The sequence below is a fragment of the Paralichthys olivaceus genome, chromosome 6 (assembly GCF_024713975.1).
Source record: "Paralichthys olivaceus isolate ysfri-2021 chromosome 6, ASM2471397v2, whole genome shotgun sequence".
Classification (NCBI taxonomy): Eukaryota; Metazoa; Chordata; class Actinopteri; order Pleuronectiformes; family Paralichthyidae; genus Paralichthys; species Paralichthys olivaceus.
Window position 1 is genome coordinate 9,391,240 of NC_091098.1, and position 25,585 is coordinate 9,416,824.

The 25,585-nt window shown below is 40.2% G+C and overlaps 1 protein-coding gene across 4 annotated transcripts in view; it reads right to left on the bottom strand.

The window, feature by feature from the left end:
* Positions 1–25,585, bottom strand: part of nphp4 (nephronophthisis 4) — a 151,033-nt gene that overhangs the window by 18,651 nt on the left and 106,797 nt on the right. For 3 of the 4 annotated variants that reach the window (XM_069527117.1, XM_020088675.2, XM_069527116.1), the window contains 5 exons: positions 16,980–17,140; positions 16,026–16,209; positions 6,378–6,512; positions 4,425–4,624; positions 2,713–2,936 (listed from right to left, as the gene is read on the bottom strand). In XM_069527117.1, the coding sequence (XP_069383218.1) occupies positions 2,713–2,936; positions 4,425–4,624; positions 6,378–6,512; positions 16,026–16,209; positions 16,980–17,140 (904 nt within the window). The remainder of the gene's footprint in view (positions 1–2,712; positions 2,937–4,424; positions 4,625–6,377; positions 6,513–16,025; positions 16,210–16,979; positions 17,141–25,585) is intronic. The other variant, XM_069527119.1, reaches the window with a different exon arrangement.

Genomic DNA, 25,585 nt, shown 5'->3' on the forward strand with positions numbered 1-25,585 from the left:
GAGTGAACAAAACAAAACAAAATCGGTGAACTTCTGCAGGTGGATGCATGATGGATGATGATCACACACAGAAACACAGGCTTCAGTTCCAGGCAACGGTAGAGGTGGCAGACGGTTTGGTGTAAAGTGTCATGCCGCCATCAAGAAATAAATATATAAACAAACGGGGCACTAAGCCGGCGAGAGGACAGATGCAGGGATTGATGACTCTCAATTAGACCTGTTAGGCCTGGTGGCTGGGCTAATGCCATAATGATTCATCCACAGCACACTCCAGCCTTTGTTGATCAACGTGATATATGTTAATCCAAAGCTCAGGCATGACTAGAATCCATAACAAAAGACTTAGTGCAGGGGAATTAACAACAAACTCAAACAAACATGGCATGGATATCAAGAATGGTGATCCAGCAGGAAATATCAGCCATAATGGCTGCTATGTGCGGATTAAAGGGGGCACGAAGCATCTCACCAGCATTACGTCTGCATCTGTGTCAAGGACAAATGTGTTACTGAAGAAGTTTCTTTGTATGTGAAAAAAATATAGAGAGAAGTGTGGCGAGACAGTCTGAGAATTTGTCTTAATATACTATATTGAAATCACAGAAGTCTGAACAAAATGACAGCATGTTAAGCATCAACATGCACATGCAAAATGGAAAATTCAAAGAGTAAACAATTCGTCCACCACATGTGAAAAAGATGTGTCAAAGCAGCAAATAAATCCAATTTTCAAAACCTGAAAAAGGTACACACATTAGTACACACCTACACACACACGCTTCATATCAAAGCAGTGAGCAAGCTGTGAATCAGACGCCCACAACCTGAATAAAAGACAGTCACACACAGGCCAACATCTTCATGGAGTGGGTGGCATTTTTTGGGGGAGGGGTGCTGGGATTTTTTAATCATATTCATGAAACAGTTTAGCTTCACTGTCAATATGAGAGATGTTCCACTGTTAACAGCAGCCACAGTCTGTGTAGCTGCTGATGTTAGTTTACGCTGTAGTGCAAGATGAGGATATAACTGGCTAATTCTACTTCAATTTATGTTTGTAATTTTTATTAATGCTGCTAAAGGTACATTTCTATAATATAGTGTAGCTGAGCTGCTCCCTGATTTCTTGAGCAGTAAACTTCTTAAAAGTGCAATCAACTAGTGTTTGAAACAGTATGAAGCCCCTGAAGGTCACGGTGGAATTTATTTGCTGAAATAAGTTTTGTTGCAATGCATCCACAGAGGAAAGGCTGAGCATAATAATGATATATAATTAGGTTTTATACAGTAAAGTGTAACCACAACCAAACAATGACAGAGCAGTGCTAATGGCTTTGCTCTGCTTGTTATTTTTCAGGATGTGAAATAGTGTATAGTGAAATAACTTTAACACACTAACTACCTGCAGGGCCTGTATGTGCAGTAGACTGACATGGTCATACAGGCTGCATTCCTGAACTTCTGTGGAGTATTGATATCATATGTCATGTTCAATTCCACAGAGGCACCGTGAGTTTAAATCCTGAGCACAATCCACAGCACAGTCCATACATCCACAAAGCCCCAACATGAACCATATTCACAATCATTACTTCATCCACCACAGTCAAGCAGAGCAGCTTCAGCTCCGCTCATAGCCAGCAGCTGTATACTGTCACAGTTTGACCTTTTCAAAAGGGTAAGGAGCAATAAACACACGATGTAAAGTGTTGCATCATTTGTTCTTTCATTAACTATTTGCACAGGGTTTTTCCCTAAACTGGCAGTTTCTTAAAACTAACTGTAGCAACACACTGCAAGGAAACACAAATAGTTCAGGAAAAAAATCAGCAGGTGTCACTTACAGAGAAAAACTGCATCAATTAATCATTGTTTAATAAGCAAAATAATAAGTGTATCCTCAGACATGACCAGCTCATTTCCATTTAATTGTCCATGGTCGCAAAACCCTTATTGCTTTCACACCTGTTTCATTAGAGACACACACGTAACAGCAGTAAAAAATACTGGTATAGGTAATTAAATCAGGTTTGCTTTTAATCTAATGCATGTAAAAAACTACTGAAAGTAATATGAGGGAAAATCTTAGGTTGTTTAATAGTAAATTAATTTACAGCAAGGGTAAGTGGTTTTGATGGACAAAATACAAGTGACCATAGATGATGACTGATGAGAAGACAGTGTTTAATAATGGCCTACTGCTATTAAGTGTTTTGTATTCTCAAGGTTTTACAGTATAGGCAATGCCAAGACTGGTGGTGAAACTTTTTGATTCAACGGGTATGCAGGGCCCAACCATCACATATCCAATCCAGAACTCTCACATTTGGGAGGCTCAAGTGTGAGGATGCAGCATCATTTCCTAAAGCAGGATGAAAATAGGTTTCAAGAACCATTTCCAGAGCTACACCATCACCTTTGGAAACACATTCAGAACGTGCTAACACGGTTTCACAGTGGTGGCATGGCTTGTTACGGTCTGATAATAGAAAATGCGAACAGTAAAGAAACACATGCACAGTTGGCGTGTTATGCTCGGGGACAGACTAATGAACTTGTAAAATTCACCTAGCTTTAACGATGAAACACATGACTAACACATTATTGGTTTAATGGATTTCCACTATGTCACTGGAAAATACAACAAGACTAAACAAACAGTGAAGGGTGGGGGTGCCAGCCTGACACCACCTGCTCTCAGAGTCTTACCTGAGCTCAGGGTCATCGCTGTGGATGGTGACAGTCTGAGGTACATTAAAAGGATTTTTAAGGACAAACTCCATGTACTCAGCGGAGCCCAGGCCGGCATAGAGGAGGTGCTGGGTGGTGATGGCCTGGCTCAGCATGCTGGCGATGCCCTCTGACTTGTTGCGCTCTTCGCTGAGTTTCATCTGAAGAAGTTCTCTGGCCAGGTGGGCTTCCGAGGTCTGCTCCTAACAACCAGAAACAACAGCAAAGGCTGAAAACGACGCTCCACTTTAACACCAGGCAACACAATATCATATCCTTCTGCAAAATGTGGAAAGTGTCTATGGTTAAGATTCATCACAGTTTATCAAGTGACTCTCTGGACCTACAGTGCCGTATTTATATATACTATACAAGATAAGATAAGATGTTGCTGTGGCTTTATGGCGCAGAGTGTTTGGTTAAAGTTTTATAAATCACAGAGACTATAGATAAAATTTGAGCTGTACTCACTCACTCTCAGTGTAAGTGTTAAGATCATCTTTCTCAGAACTCAGCTTTTTTAAAACCAGGAAAATAAACCGTGGCGTTTCTCGAAATAATCAAATAATCCATAATTTTCTCCATGACATTTCTGAGAGCCATCAAAAGGATGTAATAAAACTTTCTTCACATCGATTCATCCATGGCCACATTCTGATCACATGTTGCTGGAATCAATGCTTTGCATGAAGTCAATCCTAACACTTTGACCTTCACAGTCAAATGCTGTGAACATGAAATAACCTTTACAAAAGATTAGATTTTTCAGCAAAATTCCACAGATCCAATATTTCCATCAACCCTGGAACACTGAAAAAAGCAATTTGGGAAAGGATTCATTATTATATATAACATTTTCTTCAATGTTCACATTAAGTTTGTGCAACAGAGTTTGACAGCAGATAATTGACAGTAAAGGTGGGTGGCTGTTTATTTTAAGAAAGTCTGCAATCAGAAATGTAACTTTGTAGTCCAATGAAATGTGAATCCATCCATCCTGTGTCATTTTTGTGGACTCATGTCCCTTTAATATTATAGAGTACAATAATCTGCATTATATCAGGGATTCTGGCTGGTATGTCCTTGTCGTACAAAATAAATGAAACCTCAAATTGAGTTTCAGAATGAGGATGGTAAAGCAAAGTGTGTAAGAAAATAAAATATTCCGCAGGTCTAGTGCACTGAAATTATTCTGAGGATAAACCTGGTCCAAATAAAGTCATGGCTATCAGCCCAGAAAAGTCCAATCCAAATTGAAATGCAAAGCAAGTCTGAAAATATTTTTTTCTGTGCAAGCAGCACTCCGTAGTATTGGCTGTTAGGAAATGTAATGTGTAAAATGTCTGAGACAGACATGCACCACAGCCACAATCATATTTAGCATGTGCACCCATGGGTGAAAGTACAAGATGTGCCTTCAGGTAGGAGAACAATTAACACCTTCTTGTACAGTCACTAAAACACAGAGGGCTGAAGGGGACATCGCTTTGTGATGTGTAACACCGGCAGGCTGTCTGTGAGACGCTCCACACCTCAACGAAGGCTCCATCATGACAGGAGATGATGCTCTTCCTCTGTGTTCTGATTGCAGTGAAGAGGATACAAAGAGACACACTATTGTGGCCCAGCTTTACAGATAAGGATTTATTTTTGGTTCACCCCCTAGGCTCAAGTGCAAAGATTGACCTCACCGTGACATTAGCTGCTTTTACACCTTCCTTCGCCTCTCGCTGATGCACAGCGGCCATGCAGTCCAACTTGCGGCGCCCACCGTCGGGCTCGTTTAGCTTGAGCTCCCCTGGCATGACACTGTCAGGTCTGATCCTGTGTCTGTACAACGGCACGCGATCCCCATCTATCTCCAGTCTGTGTGCTTGTGCGGAGTTCCTCGCTGCAGAGGAGAGACAGACTGCAATCATGAATACATTCACTGAACAGAGTGGAATATACTCTTGTTGCCATTTCCACCGTATGTTCTAAAAACCCTCCAAATGTCCAAGGGAGAGAGGGGCCGACAGATTAAAGTACTGTTGGAACATAAGAAACAACAGCTTGTACACATGCAGACAACAGTCCAGTCAAACAACTGGCACCACTACAGCTGGACAAACGCCCTGCTGCAGGAAAAACTCTCCTCCCAAATTATCTTTCACCTCCATGGCTATCACTGCAAGTACCAAATTAAACCAACTGATTCATCTACTAGTCACCCAATAATCCAACGTCATTTCGACTGGATCATGCAATTTACGCGCAGTCTTTAAAAACTTTGACAAGACGATTTGTGTAATCCCGCACTTTGAACAACAATCCTCAAATATAAAAACTTGCAACCCCCACAAATCACGTTTCTGATATTTGAAAACAGCTTCACTCCTCCTCTAAGTTTGCAGCCATGTGACGGAGTATGTGCAGCGGCATGTGGGAAGATAAACCCGGAGCATGGACTTTGTAGAAAAATGTGTATATTCATCAAAACAGGTATTGTTATATTAACTGCATGATCGTTGAGTATCTTACACCAACAAGTATGTAACACAGCCCCGGATAGTTTTCTTAGTAGACTTATCAATGAGGCAGAGAAAGGGACAGGATTGTGACTGACTGTCTCACAAACACACACACAGAGTGCAACATCTCTGTTCCGCATCATGGCTTAATGTTGATGACTGGACTCCATTGGAAGCAGTTAGACACATGCTTAACTGGCATGGAGAGGAGAGAGGAGAGAGGAAAGAGTTCAGTGTGCAAAAGAAAAAATCAGTAAAGGGGAGGAGATGAGGTTGAGGTAGTGGTGGGGACACTGATACAAGTAGAAAGCAAACGGTGAACAGAAACAAGGTGTGAAAAAATTATTCTAGCTCAGGGAACACATTTGGAGTCAGCCTATGCATTAATTACTTTTCTACAATGAATGCAGAGAAATGTTTGTAGTGTGATATGAACAATTATTTGTGAAATATAAGATACACAGCAGTTCTATATGTTCTCCTCAGAGACTGATGTAATTCCAGACATGTCAGACGTAATTTATATCATTACAAGCAATTATAAGATGGTTTTCCACCACATTTTCATACCTGATCCATCAGTGTGTCTGTATGTGTGTGTGTGTGTGTGTGTGTGTGTGTGTTCCAGTACACATTTGAGGACACATTTTGGAATACACACCAGTTGACTGGTGACAGCTTGTCTAATTGAGGAAAAAATTGGTTTTCCCAGCATTTGTGTGTGTGTGCCTCTACTTGAACTGCACACACACACACACGCACGCACGCAAACACACACACACACACACACACACACACACACACACACACACACACACAAAACACAAACAGCACTGTGGCTAGCCACCAAAGATGCTCCTGAAAGCTCAATTAGGCTGAAAATTGAGCAGTTCAGTGGTGCAGCCAAGAGGCAGAATGTGAAATGGATCTGGTTGAGTTGATCGTAGAAGGAGCATGGTCACTGCCCAAATGGAGGACAGTAATTACTCCATGCTGTAGAATACCCCCACACTCACATGCTCAGTAATACAGTGAAGGGCAAGTGAAGAATAGCCTGGTGTGCACAGTGAAGTCAATTGGTATGTTCGACCACAAACAGACAGGATTCAGTGGGCTGTGGAATCAAGTGCTTGCCGTTGAGTTGGAGGATGTTTCTGGACGACAGGCTCCCTCCTCTGAAGCCACTGGTGACTTGGCGAGGTGTGATGATGTAGGAAGAAGACAGCATCACGTCCGCTTCCCTCCTCCTGGTGGGATCTACTGGACACCCTGTAGAAGACAGATACAGTTTCAAGTTTACATCTCATTATGTTTATATGCCAAGCACCGTGTGTGCGCTGTTGCTTTAAAAATAACACTGTGTAACAGTTTTACCTAAAAATAGCAGCTTCAAATTTGTTACAGGCGCAGTTTTTGTGTTGCAAGAAGGATCACGAAGAGTATCCACTGCTCACATGAACCACTTGATCACAGCCCAACAGAATTAATCATCACGTGTGTCTGAAGAGGGCGCTGTTGCTCAGTAAAAGTAACATAGTGTCATAAACTTAAACTCATTCAGCCACATGTTCTTCTAATAAGCTGCAGATTCTCCTTAGAAGTAAAGCTGTCTGGCTATCATCTGTCTAGATCTGTACAAGCTGACCTGCTACACCCACAGGCCACAGAAGTAATAGCTGCTGCAGCAACACTTGTGCCACCTACTGGCAAAGATTATAGTTTTTTCTATAGATGCCATTTGTTAAGTAGTTTTTTTGCAGGCTTGTTATTTGTTCATTTCTTAGTGAAAATTGAAATTAAAAATACATGGAAAATCATTGTGTTAGACTAACAGTGGATAACAACTCCTCAGGAAACAATTTAGTTTGAAGCGATTAAGTGTTTGCTATTCAAGAGTACCATTTGTTTCCTGTAATAAATATTTACCAACCAAGAACCACATCATTAAACGTCACAGATTCATTTTTTGACAATCTGATTGTGAAAAAATAAATAACTTAACCTAAGCAAACCAGTTTATTCTCTACAATTTTAAAACTATTTTAATATCAGCCAAATTTATTCTTCAAACATTTAGTACAAAATACTGTATATGACTATGGTTGCTGTTTGTGATTTTCAAAGTTTGGCCTCTGCTTTTCATCAATCTATTTTTCTTTCCTTTTTGAACTTGTGAAGTACACTGGGGACCCGTCCTCTACCCCAATAATCCAAGTCAACAGACCTGAAGCACAGAGCACAAACACACACAAACAGCAGCTAATTGTCAATTCAATAGGTAATACAAGTTAAAAAATTTAGAAGTTTTCATTTATCTTGCATCTTAATGTTCCACATCACTCTGTGCAGGTACTGGACTGCAGGTCAACATCTGGGAGGACTGAACCTCCACAATTGGAGGTTACATGGGTGTGATTGTAGGTGCTTTGGTGATGATACTGCATATTCCTTGTTAGCATATAGAGAGGCCCCTCAGATGACTGGATTCTTTGCATACTTTGTTTCCAACAGACAAACAATCTAAACCAGTAACCAAACTCTAAACCAAAGTTATCTCATTTTCAAATGTTGATATTTTCTACACCACTTCTGTGTAGCTCGAGAGACTTGGGAGTTCTCCACATCCTGGAGCAAGAAGTAAAATCAGTTTTTAGGCTGAAGTTCTCTTTGAAATCACATGTGAAACTATACATTTTCATTGTAGTCAGTGCCAAAGTGAAGACAGTCCAGGCCTGTCCAGCCCCTAAACCCTGACTGAGAACACTTGAAGCAAGATCAATACATGGAGACAAGCCTACAGCAGTTAATTAGTGGTCTTAAATTGCCAAAGAGGTCTGGACACAGAAAGCTGGCAACGTGATGAGTGTCATGCTGATGGATGGTTAGTGCTGGCCTCTGTCAGGTTTGGCTGACCTCTCAGTGTCAGGGATGCAGATACCTGCAACCAGCTACCATTATTTCTGGAGGAGAGGGCCTCGGGGCTAAAAGTAACATAATGAAAGATCCTACTTTTAAAGAATATTTTTTTAATACATCTTCAATTGTACATCACAGTATAAGGCCTGTCATTACAGATGTTTTGTGTCAACTAAACCTGCCTCTTAAAAACCAGACCCACCTTCAGCCTGATTTGTTGAAATACTCAGTTTTCCACCTTTTTAAGGGGAAGTGAATAATTAAGCATCCAGGGTGCATTGTACTAAGACAGTAAATGATGGTGGATATGTTGATATTAGGGTTTTCTTCTAACAGTAATGCATCCTGTGTAGAGCCCATACAGTGGCTGTGTGAGAGGCTTGCTTACAATTTTGAACACACAGAGTGGCTGCTAATGGAAGTGTGGCAGATAATTGATCAAAAAGTCACAACCACAACAGCAGCCCGCTTCATCACAAGAGCGTTTTCAAATACCAGGTCAAAAGTGTTTTGTGCAATTTACAGGTGTACTCAGGTCCCCACTCCAAATCTGTTGGATACAATTTACAACAGTCGACTGAAGAAGCAATTAAAACTAAAGTTTACGGCTCCTCAAATTACAGTGCACTGTGACACAATGCTCCCATTGCTCCCATCACTTTCCAGCCTTTGGAAGATCACAACAAACCCCTACTGAGGTGTTTAATTGTAGAGTAAGAAGTGTGAGCATTTTCTGAGAGGCTCTGGCATCCCCGCTTCAGGATGATTTTACATGAAATATGGTGAGTGTAGCAATTAAGTGGCTTTACTCACACCTCAGTGAGCTCGTAGGAGTTTTAGAAGGAGAGCCAAAAGTACACTCCAAATCTTTTAGAGGCAAACTCCTTCATCAACCACCTGATAATGGGCGTCGGCTAAATGAGTAATGGGGAGCTGGTGTTGCCGTGCAAACAGACACAGACAGCACAGTCCTGCAGATTAATGGGTGAGGTGTCTGCCATCCCGATGCATTCCCCTCGTCATCCATCACCCTTTCTTGGTCACACAGCTCAGCCGAATGTATTTGTTTGAGTTATATTTCCCAAATATTACTGTGAAGACATTACTTGTGCTGTCACATAAACATCTCTAATCAATAACAAAGCCATAGAGATCTCATTCCCAGTACCTCATTATGGGCTTTTCAGCCTTCTTTCTTTTGTGTTGAGAAATGCTTGGATGATGGATAGAATTGTACAACAAGTCTGCGGGGACGCGATAAGGCAAACACCCTATGCTACGTGCCCAAAATAAAGCAAGTGGACTGATGTCGAACACAATTATGACCCTATGATGTAATCATTCAATCATTTTAATTAATTGCCTATCACTGGAAAAATTATGAGGCTCATCAGATAACATCTACTTCAGTGCTAATCCAGGTTGACGTGCATGTCTTGCTCTTGGTCACATTATCCGTCACTAAATGCTGAGTCACACTGGTATGCTATGAAGACAAAGCTGATGATACTTATCGCAGAGATGGAAGGAAGTACTCCTGGTTTGCGTTGCAGAGAGAAAGCCCAGCCCAGCATTTCTATGCAGAGGAGAGTAATTGTGGACAAAATGCCAAGGGGCCGAACTCTATCAAATTTATTGACTACCTCTTGTTGCATGACAATAGCTCTGCTTGGCACAACCCCACCTGCCCGCCCTCTTTGCTCGGCTGGCAGCTTTTGAGGTTAAGGCCACAACAAACCACTGATTTACTGGCCCCAAGAACAAATGAGAGCAAGCACCAAGGGGATTTCAAAGTAGTCTGCAATATTCGATTTCTTCTGCTTCCCTGTTCCAGGCCACTGACCTTTCAGACTAAGCTGATTCTCTCTCACCTCGGGGCTAAAAGCAAGGTTCATAAAGTCGAGCCTTAATGCGCCAACGGCAAGAGCTTTTAATGAGAGAGACATACTATGGTAAACATGCCCCTTGGGGAAGTCACCAAGCTAAACTAATTGTGAGGTAAATTTCAATGATATTTTGTTCCACCTGTAGCAGCTTTGGGCAGGATTCTCTATACTGTCTCTTGCTGCAACAGTGAGTCTCTCCAGGGCTTATCAGGCTGCTGCAGATGAGGAGCACTGTGAGGTCTGGAGATGGTTCTAATCTGGCTTCTCTACAGTGCTGAAGCAGATACAGGCTTTCTGATTGTGTGTGTAAAAGAGGGAGAGAGAGACAGAGAGAGAGAGAGAGAGTGTGAGTTTGAGTGTGAGTGTGTGTGTGTGTGTGTGTGTGTGTGTGTGTGTGTGTGTGTGTGTGTGTGTGTGTGTGGACAGAGAAAAAAAGGGCCTGTAAAGTGAGAGAGAGGAAGGAGACAAGATAGTCAGCAAAACAATTTAATATCAATAAGCTTTCCCTTCTGTCACACATGAGCCTTTCTGCTGTTAGAAATTATTACCGATAAGTGTTCACTGTCTCAGTTTTTGGCAATGTAGTTAATACTACATTTTTGTAGCAGTTTGTGTGAGTTGGGCCAGCAAAGCTATGATATAAGCTGCTGTAGCCTTGTTTCTGAAACAAAACTAGATCTAGTTCGAGATATTTAAGTAATTCAAGGTTATTACCAGCCTATATCTATATCAGCAATAGATCAAACAACTTTGTGTCATGAAAAGTGGTCACAAACTCTGAAGTTCCCCTCAGCTCTATGACGCTTTATAGTTTTTCTTCATCGTTTTATTTTCCTTATTTACGACCTCTGCCCTTATCGATGTTGTTTTAAATCATTGGAATTAAATGTTTTCTGAGATAAAGATATGATAGACACAACACAACAGCAGAGAGGACGAGAACAGTTTCTAGCTGGTGGAGATTTTTGACTGAGACCAAAAACAAGCTAAAAGGAAAATGGAAACTATCAGGTGGCTGGAGGTGCACCTCCAAATGAATGTATGTTTGAATAGACAGCGTCACACGAGAACACTAGCTTAAACAACTTGATAAACTGAGAATATGTAAGACATTTTGTTTTCAGGTGTTCTGCTGCCCCCAAGTTGCAAAAATATCTATTAATGTAGATATATTAATATATGAAACAGTATTATAAGGAAATTGCCCAATGGGAGCCTGACTGACTGACCACCTGAACATCAGAGTCTCTCATGACCTGACCTACTTGTGTCACTGGGTGAATAGGTAAGCACTGTCATAAGAATAATAAAGAATTATCCTCCAGGTACGATAAGCATCTTTTATGACTATCAATATGTGCATCATGGAAATGTTGCTAGTATTTAAATTCTCTCTGGAAAAAAAATATAAATTCATCTGTTTCTGAACCAATTCTACAGCCTCAGCTTAATATCTCAAATTATTTATTTTTCATTATGTTATTTGCACGTCTGTTTCATATCACAGATTATTCATTGTTTTCTCATTTCTACATTTAGCATCTCCCTTGAATGTGTCTCTCTCCCCACCTCCATCTTCATTCTCACCTCAGAGCTCATGTGGATTTAGCAGATGAAATCAATCATAGTTTTCCTCTGAATCCACCAGTCGAGTTTCAGTAACAAAGGACGAGAAGGAGGTTGTCGTACTGTACAGCGCTCATCTGCTCCAGCTCTCTGTGGGATATGCGTCGTCTTCTAAACACCTCATACCAAACCCCTGAATGTTCCATCCATGATTTCACAACTCTATATTATTCTGATTAAGCAACTTCCTTTAGTCCATTAAGACGTTAATAATAAAAGCTGCTTCACAGCATGATTGAAAAGGCCTGACAGTGTATACCATTACCATTAATTAATTACTCGTCAATCCCACCTTGTGATAATTAAAAAGGATATAATTTGATGTTTCACTCTTTTTCATTTCGAAATGACAGTATGCCACTCACTTTTTCCAATAAAGCCTAATTCTGATTAAGTTCCAACGGAGCGGCGTAAAGACATGATTAATGGCGTGCATGACTAAAACACATAAAATTAGAAAGGGGAGAGAGTGGTATGTAGTCAGGACTGTACTGCTTGTGAATTATAATGGTATGGCTCATGACTTTATTACTAATACATACTTTCGGTTTTTCTTTTCTTTGTTATTGGGGGACTATGCAATACCATGGCTTATCTGGTCAATAATATAGAATCATGTGATCAGTACAAGAATGGAGTCATCACATTGAACTGAGAGACACTTTTCATCCTCTGATTTCAATCACTGATGTTGTGCTGTTGTTCTAAGTGCTGCAAAGTTACTCTCAGTGAAAATCAACACTTTCTGCACAAGTAAGTTCCAAGCAGCAGGAACCGGAGGGATTATGCCCTGTGAGTCACAGAGTAGCTTAACAGGGATTTTTAAAAATGCAACATCAAAGTGCCTGTTAATATTTAGTGAATGTAAACACTATTTCTGTTAGGGAAGAGAAAATCAAAGCAGTACAGGAGTGAATGTTATGAGTCTGTACTGATAGTTACACTGGAGTAATTCTCTCTCTATATATATCATATGCTAAATGGATCAAAACAGCAGGTAAACATAGAGTTTTGAATTTGAATTTTGAATTAAAAAAGGAGCCGTTCAGGAGACAAAGAGGCTTTTTTTTAAAGTAGATATTATAAATGAGGTGGACGTCTGCAGTTGATCTTATTATAGGCTACAATTCAAGAATTTGTGGCACACAGTGAACTAGCCAACGTTATCTCATAACAATGCATGACTAATAATAAATCAGCACAATAATCTAAATCAACAAAATCCCTGGAACAAAAAGAAATGTTATCGTCAGTGAAGAAAAGCTTTAGCACCTCTTCCTGTCTTTTCTCTCACACTCGTGCGTCATCAACCATTTTCAAGCAGCATTCCTTCACCTCTCCAGATGACATCCAAGAGCTGTATCTACACAGTGTCAACACAGAAACGTTCTTTGTCTTTCTGCTTGGCCACTGTGTACTTTTGATACCACTCAGTGATACCACGCTAGAGAAGCCCTATGGGTCGATTGATAGATAGATGGGTCGGTGGGTGGATGGATGGATGGATAGATAGATAGATAGGTGGGTGGATGGATGGATGGATGGATGGGTAGGTAGATAGATAGATAGATAGATAGATAGATAGATAGATAGATAGATAGATAGATAGATAGATAGATAGATAGATAGATAGATAGATAGATAGATAGATAGATAGATAGATAGGTGGGTGGATGGATGGATGGATGGGTAGGTAGATAGATAGATAGATAGATAGATAGATAGATAGATAGATAGATAGATAGATAGATAGGTGGGTGGATGGATGGATAGATAGACTAAAACACTGATGTGCGCAATAAGCACTGACTATTTCAGTACAGTTTGTTTAATGACTTACATGAATAATGTATGCATGTAGCTTTATAGCTTCAAAGGTGATCACTTATGATGATGATATTCCATAAAAATTAAGGTAATCTTAATTTGCATTCCCACTCTGGCATCAAACTATACACAACACATTTACACTGCTGACACAATGGGCTTGCAACTGCATTGATATAACTTTGACGTCCAGATCACTCAATCAAAAATCAAAAAATGGGAGTTATAGGGTTCTCATGTGATATTGGTGATATACTCTATACCTGCCCGCCTCTCATTTCTGCCTTCCTGCCTCACAAAACCTGTCCATGCTCTGCTACACCTGCCTGTCTATAAGTCTGGGTGTATGCATGATTGCACGCATTCTTGGCATGTGTGAGTGATTTGTTATCCACACACGCTTGTGTGTGTGTAAGTGTGCGTGTCTGTGTTTGTCCTTCCCATTAAGTTTCTGCCACGGTGTTCATGCAGCATTCTCCACCACGCAGTAAGCATTTGTGTGCGTGTGTCAAATCCTCAATGCCACCCACCAAATGAGAGTGTTAATTAATTATGGCTCAATGAAAAACGAGAAACGCAGTGGACATAAAGGTGGAGAGAGCAGGGAACAAAAAAACAGAGGGTGGAAGACAGAGTGTGGGAGGGAAAGGTAAGAGGTAAATGGATGAATGTGAGAAAACAGGACGACAGAGATAAAGAATGAAGAGAGAAGTATGAAAGTAAGACAGGCTGAGACAGATGGAGGCAGAAACAAAGAAATGAGGTTGCGAGTCCTCCCTCCCCAAATTGATTCTGACTGTAGGCCAGGCTGCCGGATGGATATCTGAGCCTTGATTGGAATTTACATGCCAGACAAAACCCTCCCCTTTCCATCCCCAGCACACCCAATAACCCACTGTGCACTCAACCTGCTGCGAGTGATAAGCGCAATGAGAAAGTGCTGGCATAGTTAGCCCTAACAATGGCACTCTGCAGAGTTTCTGAGGCCCAGAGAGTGATGCATTGTTTATGAGTGGGGGGTATCATTTCAACAGTTGATTAATGGTGAAGAAGTGATCATCAGCAGCCATCACGCCATGGGGGAACCCAGGCCCAAATTGGATGAGTAGAAGGGAAGAGGAAAGGAAAGTTGCTAGATGGAGTGGAACTATTGTATTAAGATATTTCGCTTTGGCGCTGTGTTTTCTTTGGAAGCCTGCACATCTCCAGAAAATGGGAACTTTCACCAGCAGCAGCAGCCACCCTGGGGATTCAATGTCATTTCCCAACTCTACACTTCAATAAGAGTAAACAGACAACATTACTTTGTAATCTGAGGCTCCAAATGGAATATGACCTGAATATAAAACACTCCTCTAAATATTTCAGAGGCGATATAGGTGATATTGAAACTGGAGCTTCTTTTTAAAGCTTTATTAAACCTTTACGTTTTGGGAACAAGAACTACCCAGCTCTTGACAGCAGCCCTCGTCTAATGCATTCACTCTAAACCCTCTACTGTTTCCCAATGGGAGTAGTAGTCTGGCTGGTCAGAGAAATTCTTACCAAATATTTAATTACAATTTTAAGCAAGTACAAAAGCCACACAGCATCTCACATCACTGGTCCCTTGTGATGTGTTAAAGTGAATAATATCAAAACAATAAGTGTCATTATATCCATTAACGAACATGAGATCAATGTGTGACAAAATATCAACTAATGACATGTCATGAGACTTGAGCAAGTTTCATTTGCTGCTGATGAGCATGAGATGTATTTCAAAGAACTAAAAAAGCTTATAAATATATAGTAAAGAGATGTACCGATACAAGCATCAGTAATCCCAACAAAACTGCAAAAAATGCCAAATTGGGCAACGCAGACAGAGACACACAGAAAACTGCAATACTTCTTTGCCACCTGGAAACAGCAGTTACACTGCACTGCCACTGGCAAGTAGTGTTTTTAGAGTGGTGGAGGAGAAGTGATTAATGGTAGCATTAGCCAGAGCTAGATAAAATGTATGAAATTTGACAGTTATTAAATGACGTAAAATCACTACATTTATTAATTTGTGTTGTTTTTAAGTCATGACTGTCAAACTAGATAATAAAAGAAGTTCAATGGCATTAATCATTCTCTGTATGTACTTGTTCTTCTAAGGGTTTAACTTGAGCCAGGCCATAGACCAATGATAATAATCATTACTTCCATACAGGGTAAGTAGAAAACACCAGTTAAATTATGTTATATAAGCTGTTATTTGAAATGCACTGGTATCAGATCGATACTTGTAATTAGCCCATACGCAAAGTCCAGGTATCGTAATGGGTATCAGAAAGGGAATTTTGGTATCCCAACATCTCTGCTAATAAGAGGACATCGTTTTGTCGGATGTTGTTTAGTTGATTCAGCTGTCTACAAAAATTTTAAATTATTCCGAAGACTGAAATGTATTCTGCTGTAGCTGCTCACAGCCCCTGAGGAGAACTCTTGGGACTTTCCACTAATTCCATCCAGAGTCAGAAATTCTTTCTCTACTCACCAATGTTGCCTGTGCGTATGTGCAGGTGGCCCCTGATAATGGTGCGGATGGTCATGGGGCTGGAGGCTGAGTGTTGGCCCACACTTGCACTCATCAGCAGGGCGTCATCTCCCACATAATCAGTGGTCAGCACCTCCACCTCGTGAAGTGCCTGCACTGCTGATTTACCCTGACGCAACATATACTGGGGACGAAAAATAGGCCGTGAGAATAAGACATAGGATGCATTGAGTACAAACTCCTTAATTCTTCTCATTAAATGCTTAACAAAGTTTACAGAGTTATGAGATAAATCAATTCCATATCAAGATTGGCATGACTGTTTCTGTCCAATTAATAAATAGCTGAGCTGAAAAGATCAACATAAAAAACCTTTAATTTGCAGTTTGTTTTTCTTTTGAAGCTGAAATAGGAGGAAATGTTGCTGAGTACGCTTTGGTCAAATCTACAAACTACACAGGGAGCAGTAAATAGGACTGGTGTGCTTTTTTTCCTAAACAGACTTATGTTGTTTAATAGCCTCCCAGTTTGCTTACATCAAAAAATAACAAGAGACAATTTCTGCTCTGAGTTACACACAGAGAGAAACAGTTTATTACGATTTCATGAAATGTCTCCTGTTCTGTTTGTGAGAACAGCTGGTTTATACAAAAGTTGTGTTTGTATTTGTCATTTTATTATCAGTAGCAGTGTAGCAATGCCAGGCTCCCTCTACAGAATATGATAAAACAATCTGCAAATGCTGCATGAAGCCATGACAGCCGCTTCGAGATAACGGTGCGTCATGAGTTGAGATGACAATGCTTGTGTGAACCCAAATGTGTGTTTTGTTTCTCTTATTTAAATGCTTAACTCTGAAAACTCATGTCAAACGTCAGATGAATGTTCATGTTGTATTCACTTATCACTTTCACCTTGATGAACTTGAGACCTGAGTCAACCTGACTCTTTTACCTTAAGCTCGATGGCAGTAGATCCTATGAGGAGCAGTGACTCGCTGTCCCAGATGTCGATGTGCATGGTGTGAAGGGCCAAGTAGCGAAGGAACCAGCGCTTCTCTCCTGGCCTCAGGAAACCATCATCTACTCTGAACTGCACCTGCAGACCTGGAGAGCCTGGATAAGAGGAGAGGAGACTTAAGAAAATCAAAATAAGGATTGTATTTTATACATGAAAGCAATAATAAGATTCAAAACACCCAAAATTTTACAGTCCAAATAATAGATTGTAAAGCATAAAACATTATACACATTTAAATGGACACCAAAGTTGTGATTTTAACCTGATTAGTACAATAGTCTAAATAAGACACTAGCATGAACATCACTTTGTGATTATCTAAACCCAGAATATTCAAAAATCAAAGTAAGACATGTGGAGTACCGCACATGAAAACTGCAAACTGGAATATGAATGGAGTCAGCCTCATAATCGAAATCATCACTTACTCAGAATAAGATCAATAGTCAGAATATAGTCAATGGAGCTGCACAATTAAAGGTATCCTGTTTATGGGTTTTTAATAAAGGAACATTTGTACATTCAGTGTTTTGCATCAAAACACAAAATAACTGACTGAAAACATTTCTTTACAGATTTTAAAACCTTTATTGCTTATATCCATGTTTTAAAGCTACCTGATTTTTTTTTCTTTGTTACCTTTGCAGGGATATTGCTTCTTACCCTTTTGTTTGATAAACTACATTGATGCAATGGCAAGTTCATTCTCAGCTTCAAAAGCTTAACAAGTGTGTATCCTGAGACAGACAAGAAAACACAACCCTGAGGAAGACTCATTACTTTCATCAAAATAGTTCTGAATGTGGACAAAATCATGGTTTCTGTAAAACCTTGTGGACAGAACTATACTGGTAGAGAAGCCATCTGCAATTTGGTGATTGCACAACATGGGAGTACAATAACCAGGGAGTACGAGGCCATTTCACAGAACCAGGAGCACATTCAAGATTATAATGGCTCCTAACACACTGCCAGAAAATCTCGAGAGTGATTCCAACAGCAGGATAAAGTCACGAGTTTAATCAACAGATCCATAAGAAACACTTCCAGACCTTTAAGAGGATTAAATGTCTCTCTTCATCACTAAGTATAAAAGGGTTTTCTCTTTCAGAAAGAATAATATAAACAGCGTGATGATTGAAGTTATTCTGAGGACAGGTGGCTGAAAATCCCATTTAGATATTTAGCTATATTCACCATTATTTTCTCCTCCCCTCTAAGGCCACATGCAGGGTCACACAGAACCAGCCATTAAAATTTTAATTAAATCAGTTTGACGTAAAAGTCCAGATTCAATTTGAGAATGTAGAACGAGTGCCCTGTGATTGTCTGATGACGGCTCCGCAATGTGCTGACTTGAAATCATGACTCATCCACTAACTTGAATCGAATCGAACTGGCCCCACCAGTGATCCAACTCAGCTGGTGAGTGGGCACGCCCAACCGGCAGCAGGGTGTTAATGTTGCCGTGTGAGTGCAGTAAAAGTGTGAATGTGGGTTTGTGGTTTCGGTCTGAAGAGGCCTGATGTTGTCTGCCTGAAAGCTCGGAAGAGCCGGCCAACAAACCTCTGTGCTTTGATTATGTAGTTAAATGTAGTAAACAAGTTAAGAATGAATCTATGTAAAGTTAAGTTTTGTTTTCCTCTTTTCAAGGCAGAAAGGCCTCTGAACAGCACTGAAGCAACCAGGAGACACTAAAACTCTGCAGTGGAAGCAAAAATAAAATGTATCTGTGTGGGTTGCAGCTTCTTAAGTGTAGGTTACAGTTGAGTTAGGTTACAGTGAAGGTTTCACAGACTGCTGGGTGAAATCCACCCACATCTGATCAGATATCTGAAATGAAAAAAATAACAACATGCTGACTTGGGGAACCTCCAATTTGTGTAACACAGAAAACAGTGACAACCATGCAAGGTTTTCAGTAAAAGACCTTTACAGACTTTTAGATGGAAGTAGAGACCAAAGTCATATTTCTGTGCCGCTTCATAACTTTTCTTCCTTTAACCTAAGTGAGGCAGACTCCTCTTCCTCCCCTCTACTCAACCACCCGCCAACTCTCTCCACTCGGACCATTAATTCTCCCAGCATGCTCTGGGCTTGTGTGCAGTGGAAAGGGTGGCAAAGAAAGCATAGAGGGAGAGCAGGAGAGAGAAAGAGAGGGTGCTGTGTGTGTGTGTCTGTGCTCACAAGTAGGAAAGGGTTGTGAGATCAGGCTTAAGGGTTGTACAGGGTTGTGTATGTGTGTGTGTGTGTGTGTGTGTGTGTGTGTGTGTGTGTGTGTGTGTGTGTGTGTGTGTGTGTGTGTGTGTGTGTGTGTGTGTGTGTGTGTGTGTGTCCGTCCGTGAAAAAAAACAAAAAAAACCTGGATGGCTTGCCACATGTGTGCACAGCAGGCCAGACAGGCAGAAAATCCTGCTGGGCATCAACAACAACCCTGTGAAGCCTGCAGGCAAAGAAAATAATGAGGATGCACAGTTGAACAGAGAGATGTAGAGACTGATGACTGAGACCGAGCATCACAGTACACAACCGTTACATTTACCAATATATCTGTGAGCAACTGTTCTTTTGTTTGAAAAGAGAAAAATAAAACACATATTGGCCACTTTTTTTATTCTCACTGCAGTAACTGGGATAAGATGCACATTGTCAGATTTGATATAACACCAGCATGCTGTTGATAGTTTTCTACAGGAGCATTGAAAAGTAATAATTTGCAACATTTTAGATGAATTCATTTCCATTTCCTTCATCTTAACCAAACAGCCCACATATTTAAATTGACAATATCTTTATCAGGTTAAGAAATGTAAAGTGTATTATAAAAGGAGACACACATAGCTGCAGTGGTTTCAGCAAATGCACAACACAGACTTTGCAATAATAGACCAGTATTTGCTTCCTGTTTAACAGTACCAACCATAGGCTAGGATGGATGACATAAGTGTTCCCTCAAGGTGTTTCCCCCGCCTCAATAGTCTTTTAGTTATTGACATTTACTCAATTCAGGCTTGTGTGCTGCACCTAAGCCATGAAGTGTTTAGAAAAAGAGATTACAGCCTGTACTGTGCCAAGGTGGCCCCACCTGGCCCCCCTTGGCAGCGCCACTTCATTGAAGCACATTTCTCTGCACCATTCAACAAGTGATACGGGTTCTGTGTTCTATTCTAATCGCTCACACTCAGAGCTGATCATAAATTGTAGAGCGAATAAAACAAACACAAAGTCATCTCTTCAAATACTGGCCTGGTCCTCTGATTAGTGTTGGTGTTTATTGTGTGCAATGTGAGTGAAAGCCAGTGAGGGAGTGGGGAAGGAGAACAATTCGTCTGGGTACAGGGTACCTTGATGTAAAAAAAATTATTAATTTATGTAAAGTTGCAGCGTTATGACTTAAATAATTTCAGTTGCTTTATCATTTAAGTTTAGAAGTTGAATTCCTGTTAAGTTTTATAACAGAAATTTGTTATATGAAGTCTCATGTTGCAGCTGAACCCCCCCGCTTCCAAACATGAAATAGAACCTGTGGTAGCTTCAGTTGTCATAAAAACTCAAAAGGTGTTTCGTGTGTCCAGTTTGGATGACTGTTAAAAACATGGCTCCCTCCGTACTTAACCCCTGTTAAGTCACAGACATGTCAATCAAGCACAGTGCGTACATGCCCACACAGTCCAGAGAAGAGTTTGAATCAGGGAGTAGATTGTGTGGGTTTGACACTTTGCTTCGTAGGGCACAGACAGGGTTACTCTCATTCCTTGGAAATAATTGCCAAGAATGACACAGTTCACAAATTGATCTGTTGTAACCATTAGAGACTCAGATCTCTCACCCGCTGCTGGTTTGAGATCAAATTCTCTCTTGTTGCAGCCTCACCATACATATTATTACACAGGAAGCAAATTGCAAATTCCTTTTGTCACTGATGAATTCTTGTAATTGTTATTACCTACGGTTAAAACCATTGAATTGCTTGTACATAATTGTAAAAATGTTACACTGGTTGCATAAGTGAAATCAATCGTTGAGACAAAACACTTAAATCGCTGCGTGAGCTAACTTGCATGAGGTTAACAGCAGGCTGGCAAACTGTCTCATTCCTTTCTCTGTTCTTGAGTGTTTGATGGCACAGTGTTAAAAAGCAGGTTTAGGAACTGAAGGAGCTGATTATCTCTCTGTATCAGAAAATAAATGTTGTAGATAGAGATGTACACATTATCCTGCACACAAATGTTCTGGATTAGGCATTTATTAGGTCAGTGTAACTTTTGGATTTTCCTTTGAAGTTTTTTATCTCACTTCCTGTGCACAGAGGTGGTTTCCTGCTAGTGTAAGAGACACAGCACCAGAAGTGAATGCATGAAAGAAGATGGTTCTGGTCTTGGATGTTCCTCTTTTGCAGCTGCACTGTGACATAAATTCTGATCAAATGTTGCTGTAAAACTGACTTGATAGTGAGACAGAAACTAATTCTAATGAGTGCATGAAGACACATGAAAGGGTTGTCCACCCACAGCCTGGAGCAAGATTCACAATTCAATGGACTTCTTGGGTATTTTCTACCCAGCAGGACAGAGAATCACAAAGCTCAAAAACTACAGCCGCTTTGAAGCTCAAACTCAGATTCTATATTCTCTCTCAACCTTTGTCTGTGTCTCTCAACCTCACACACACACACACACACACACACACATGCACTAAATGATGAGAGAGCAGTCAGTAGATCATTGATCTTGGACAATACTCAAATCCTCCCTGTCTTTATAGATCACTTAAACCACAGAAACTGTTCAATGTTTTACATTAACATTAATTTGTCCAATTAGGGAGAGTAAGATAACTACAAAAGTGTTATTGGAAAAAAGGGAAATTAAATGAACATTAAATGAACTCCCCAAGTCATTGTCTGTAAAATATAGTAGTCTCTGTGTTACTGTGTGCTATAGATTAAGTGAATGTATCAAAATAACACACTGTCCGAACACAGTGCTTTTTTACTCACCTTAGCTTATAGACATAATGACATTTTAACACGGCATGAAATATTAAGACTGATGTGATGCAAACAGCTAAAACCTTCAACAAGAGAAGACTCACGACTCATTACATTGCAAAAACACATAGTGATCAAGGAGTGATGTCAGAGAGTTGTCTTTCTTAAAAACAAAATCTATGGCATCAAATGAAGCACTGAAGACGTATTTAAATTCAGAGGTGGTCTGGGACACACATGGCCAGAATCAACAAAATCAACATTAACTTAACTAACACATATTTATTTAACATATTTTTCATATTGCAAATGGGTAAAATCTAATTCCATTGGAGAGCTGTGGGCATGAGACTCTCCTTGCCTTGCCCTCTCTCTCTCTCTCTCTCTCTCTCACACACACACACACACACACACACACACACTGACATGACTGTCTGTCATATGGCAGACTGCCTCAGAACAACCTTGTGTTGTCTCTGCAAACAAATGATACAGCTACATGTTTATTTGCATATAGAGCAGGGAAGAGAGATCCAATCACAAGCGGTCACTGGAGACGCATCCTAATGACAGGCGTGAACAAATGTTTTTATCTGTCCGCTTGTGATAGACACATGTTAATGCCTGGAATGTACAGGGCCTAAAGCCTGTGGTAATGGTTTTGTGTATGTTTGCACAACAGTGCTTTGAGTTAAATGCTGATCTGCATCCTGCACCAGCATCCTACCATGCTCACAGTGACAGTGCTAACATGGTGGTTTTCAGCAAGTATGTTTACAATCTTAGTTGAGCCTACTGGCACGCTTCCCAATCCCAATTAGCACTTAACAAGATGAGGCTGATGGAAATGTTATTGGTTTTGCAGGTATATGGTCAAAAACCAACATGATGGTGGCCTAAGATAAATAGTTTTAGAGTGAAATGGCAAAATCTAAATCATTAATCTAAATCTACTTAAGAACAGCAGACATAGTTTCACTTTTTTCAACCTGGGCCCTGTGTATAAATGAGGTTGTGTTAATGAATGATACTTTTAAAAACGTTTAAAAGTTTGGCCACATTACACGTCTTGCTCAACCAGAAGTCTCACTCGCAGAATTGTTGCAGGAAACGTGAGTGAAAGAGAAAGAGAGAGAGAGGAGCTAACATTTTACTGAGAGAACTAGGTCATGAACTATTATGGATGAAACCTTTTCTGAAGTGGATAATGTCGATGAAGCATTCGATTGTGATTGTTGTGCCAACTTGTTGAATGAAGAGCTCCTACAAATTAAAGACTGACTGGGCAAAGTCAGAGGCATGAGCAGAGGAAGGACAACTAGCTGCTGCATGGTTGAGAATGAGAGTTCTCTTTGAGCCAGACGTGTGTAATGACTCTTAGCAAAGACCCAGAATAACAATGTGAGCCTGTTAATTTATTATGGTGAAAAAAAGCACTTTGAGTAGACATTTGTTAAACTGTTGTAATTACCTCATAAGATTACATTTCAGCCACAGCCGCTGTGTCACGGCTGCGGGTGGAGATGATCTACTGGACGGATTCTAAAGACTTTTGGTGCCATTCATTTACAAAACCACACTTATAAACAAAGGGCCAAGGATGAAAAATACCGAAATTCACCTTTAAATGTTGTCATACAGCAGCGATAAGACTTGTTTAAACACAAGAGTTCTTTCTGTGTGTTTTGTCTGTTGTCTTTCCTAATTTAGAAAGTAATTACACAGATATAAGAAGCAAAATAGTTTCCTGTTTTCATTAATTTTCCCCTTTTTGATTTCTTTTCATCTTATCATCTTCATATTACTCTGATTATATAAAGATAACATTAAGCCAAATTTCCATCTCTCCTACAAAATCAGATACAAACAATCTCAGATTGTTTTTGTGTAAATGTTTGTTCAGTCTTTGTTTATAATCTGATATATTGCACTGATGAAAGTTGTAATTTCTGGTGCAATGACAACAAAAATTTAAATCATTTCCAAATATTCATAAACCTTTCTCATATCTGCTTGTAGTGATATACAAAAAGCTGATTTAATGTCACAACAGTTTCCTCTGAATCAACTCTCAATTAACTGCAACATATTTACACACAGAGTGGGTCTTTTTTGTTTGTAAACAGTATTTTTGCGGTTCATCGAGTAGAATGATTTAATTCAGACGTATTAGGTTTTGAAAGAAGCAGAAATGAATCCCTTCATAAATAATAAGAAAAGCAGTTAATACTTTATTAGTGTTTAAAGGGATACTTCACCAAAAATGCAATTCATTAATTACATACTCATCACTATGCCTATGGAGGGGTGGGTGGACACTTGAATGACACTATAGGAGCAGCATGATGGCCTTTTGTTCTTTTTTGTTTTTTTTTATGTTTGAGGAATCGGTCTCCATTTACTTTAATTTAATTGGATTTGGCTGCAACACTGTTAACCCCTGAAACTCCAAAAGTGTTTTGTGGACTTACACACTATACCCACCCCTCCTTCTGCATAGTGGTGAGTAGACACTGAGTGAATTTTCATTTTTGGGTGAACTATCCTTTAATCCTGCAATAAGAAGTTCATCAGTTGTAAGCAGGAGAGCAGGGAGGGTCTTATCCTCAGAATATTTGGAGAGATCTGTGTGAATGTAGGAGGGCTTTGAGGAAGAGCCCCCTGGATGATATAGAGTGAGAGAGACGTGGAGACAGACAGAGAAATATTGATGGAGGAAGACTGGAGTGTGTGTCTTGGGAATGGAGAATATGAGTAGGCGTAGGAGCAAGGGGGGGGGGGGGCTTGTTTGTGTGTTCAATATCACGCTCTGTCAGAGACTGTAATATCTCTTCCATTTCATTAGTTACTACATGAACAGACTTGACATCAATCAGCACCCGCTCGTCTGATTGAAAGAGAAGTGCCTCAGAACATCATGGAGCATCATGGAACAAGCCTGGAGTTTGTCGCAACTGATTGTACGATGTTAACCTGAAGCGCACCGATATAAATCAGTGCCCAACTTCTATCCACAATCTGTAACTGATGCATGACTCTGAGTCTAACACTGTTTGTAGTGTGAAAAATCCATGTTTGCTCTCACTGAGCTGGACATTAATGCACCAAACAGCACCTTCCATTGTCAATGTATGTTCTCAAATGCATAACAATGAGATGATAGCATGACTTTCTCAAGAAGTCTCTGGAGTGGCAGCCAGATGCAGGACGTAACATATAAAATGTGTTTTTGTTTTTTGTACAGCACATCAATACATCAATAAACGTGTCGGCCTGTATCACCAAAAGCTCTCTTGACGTCCTTGTTGGTCTCTTCTACATGTATAGCACCTCTTTTACAACCTGACATATCTGTTTACTTTTAGTTTTGTACTTATTATGTCATTTCATGTGAGCAACGTCATCATGACACCCACTTACTCGCAGTGAATCCTCCGGAGGATCTCCTGCTGTGTTCTAACACTGGCTGCTACTAGCATTCTGTGCACTGGCCAGAGAAAGTCCACAGAAAGTCTGGAGCCTCCCACTCAGACATTTTCCTTCTCACATA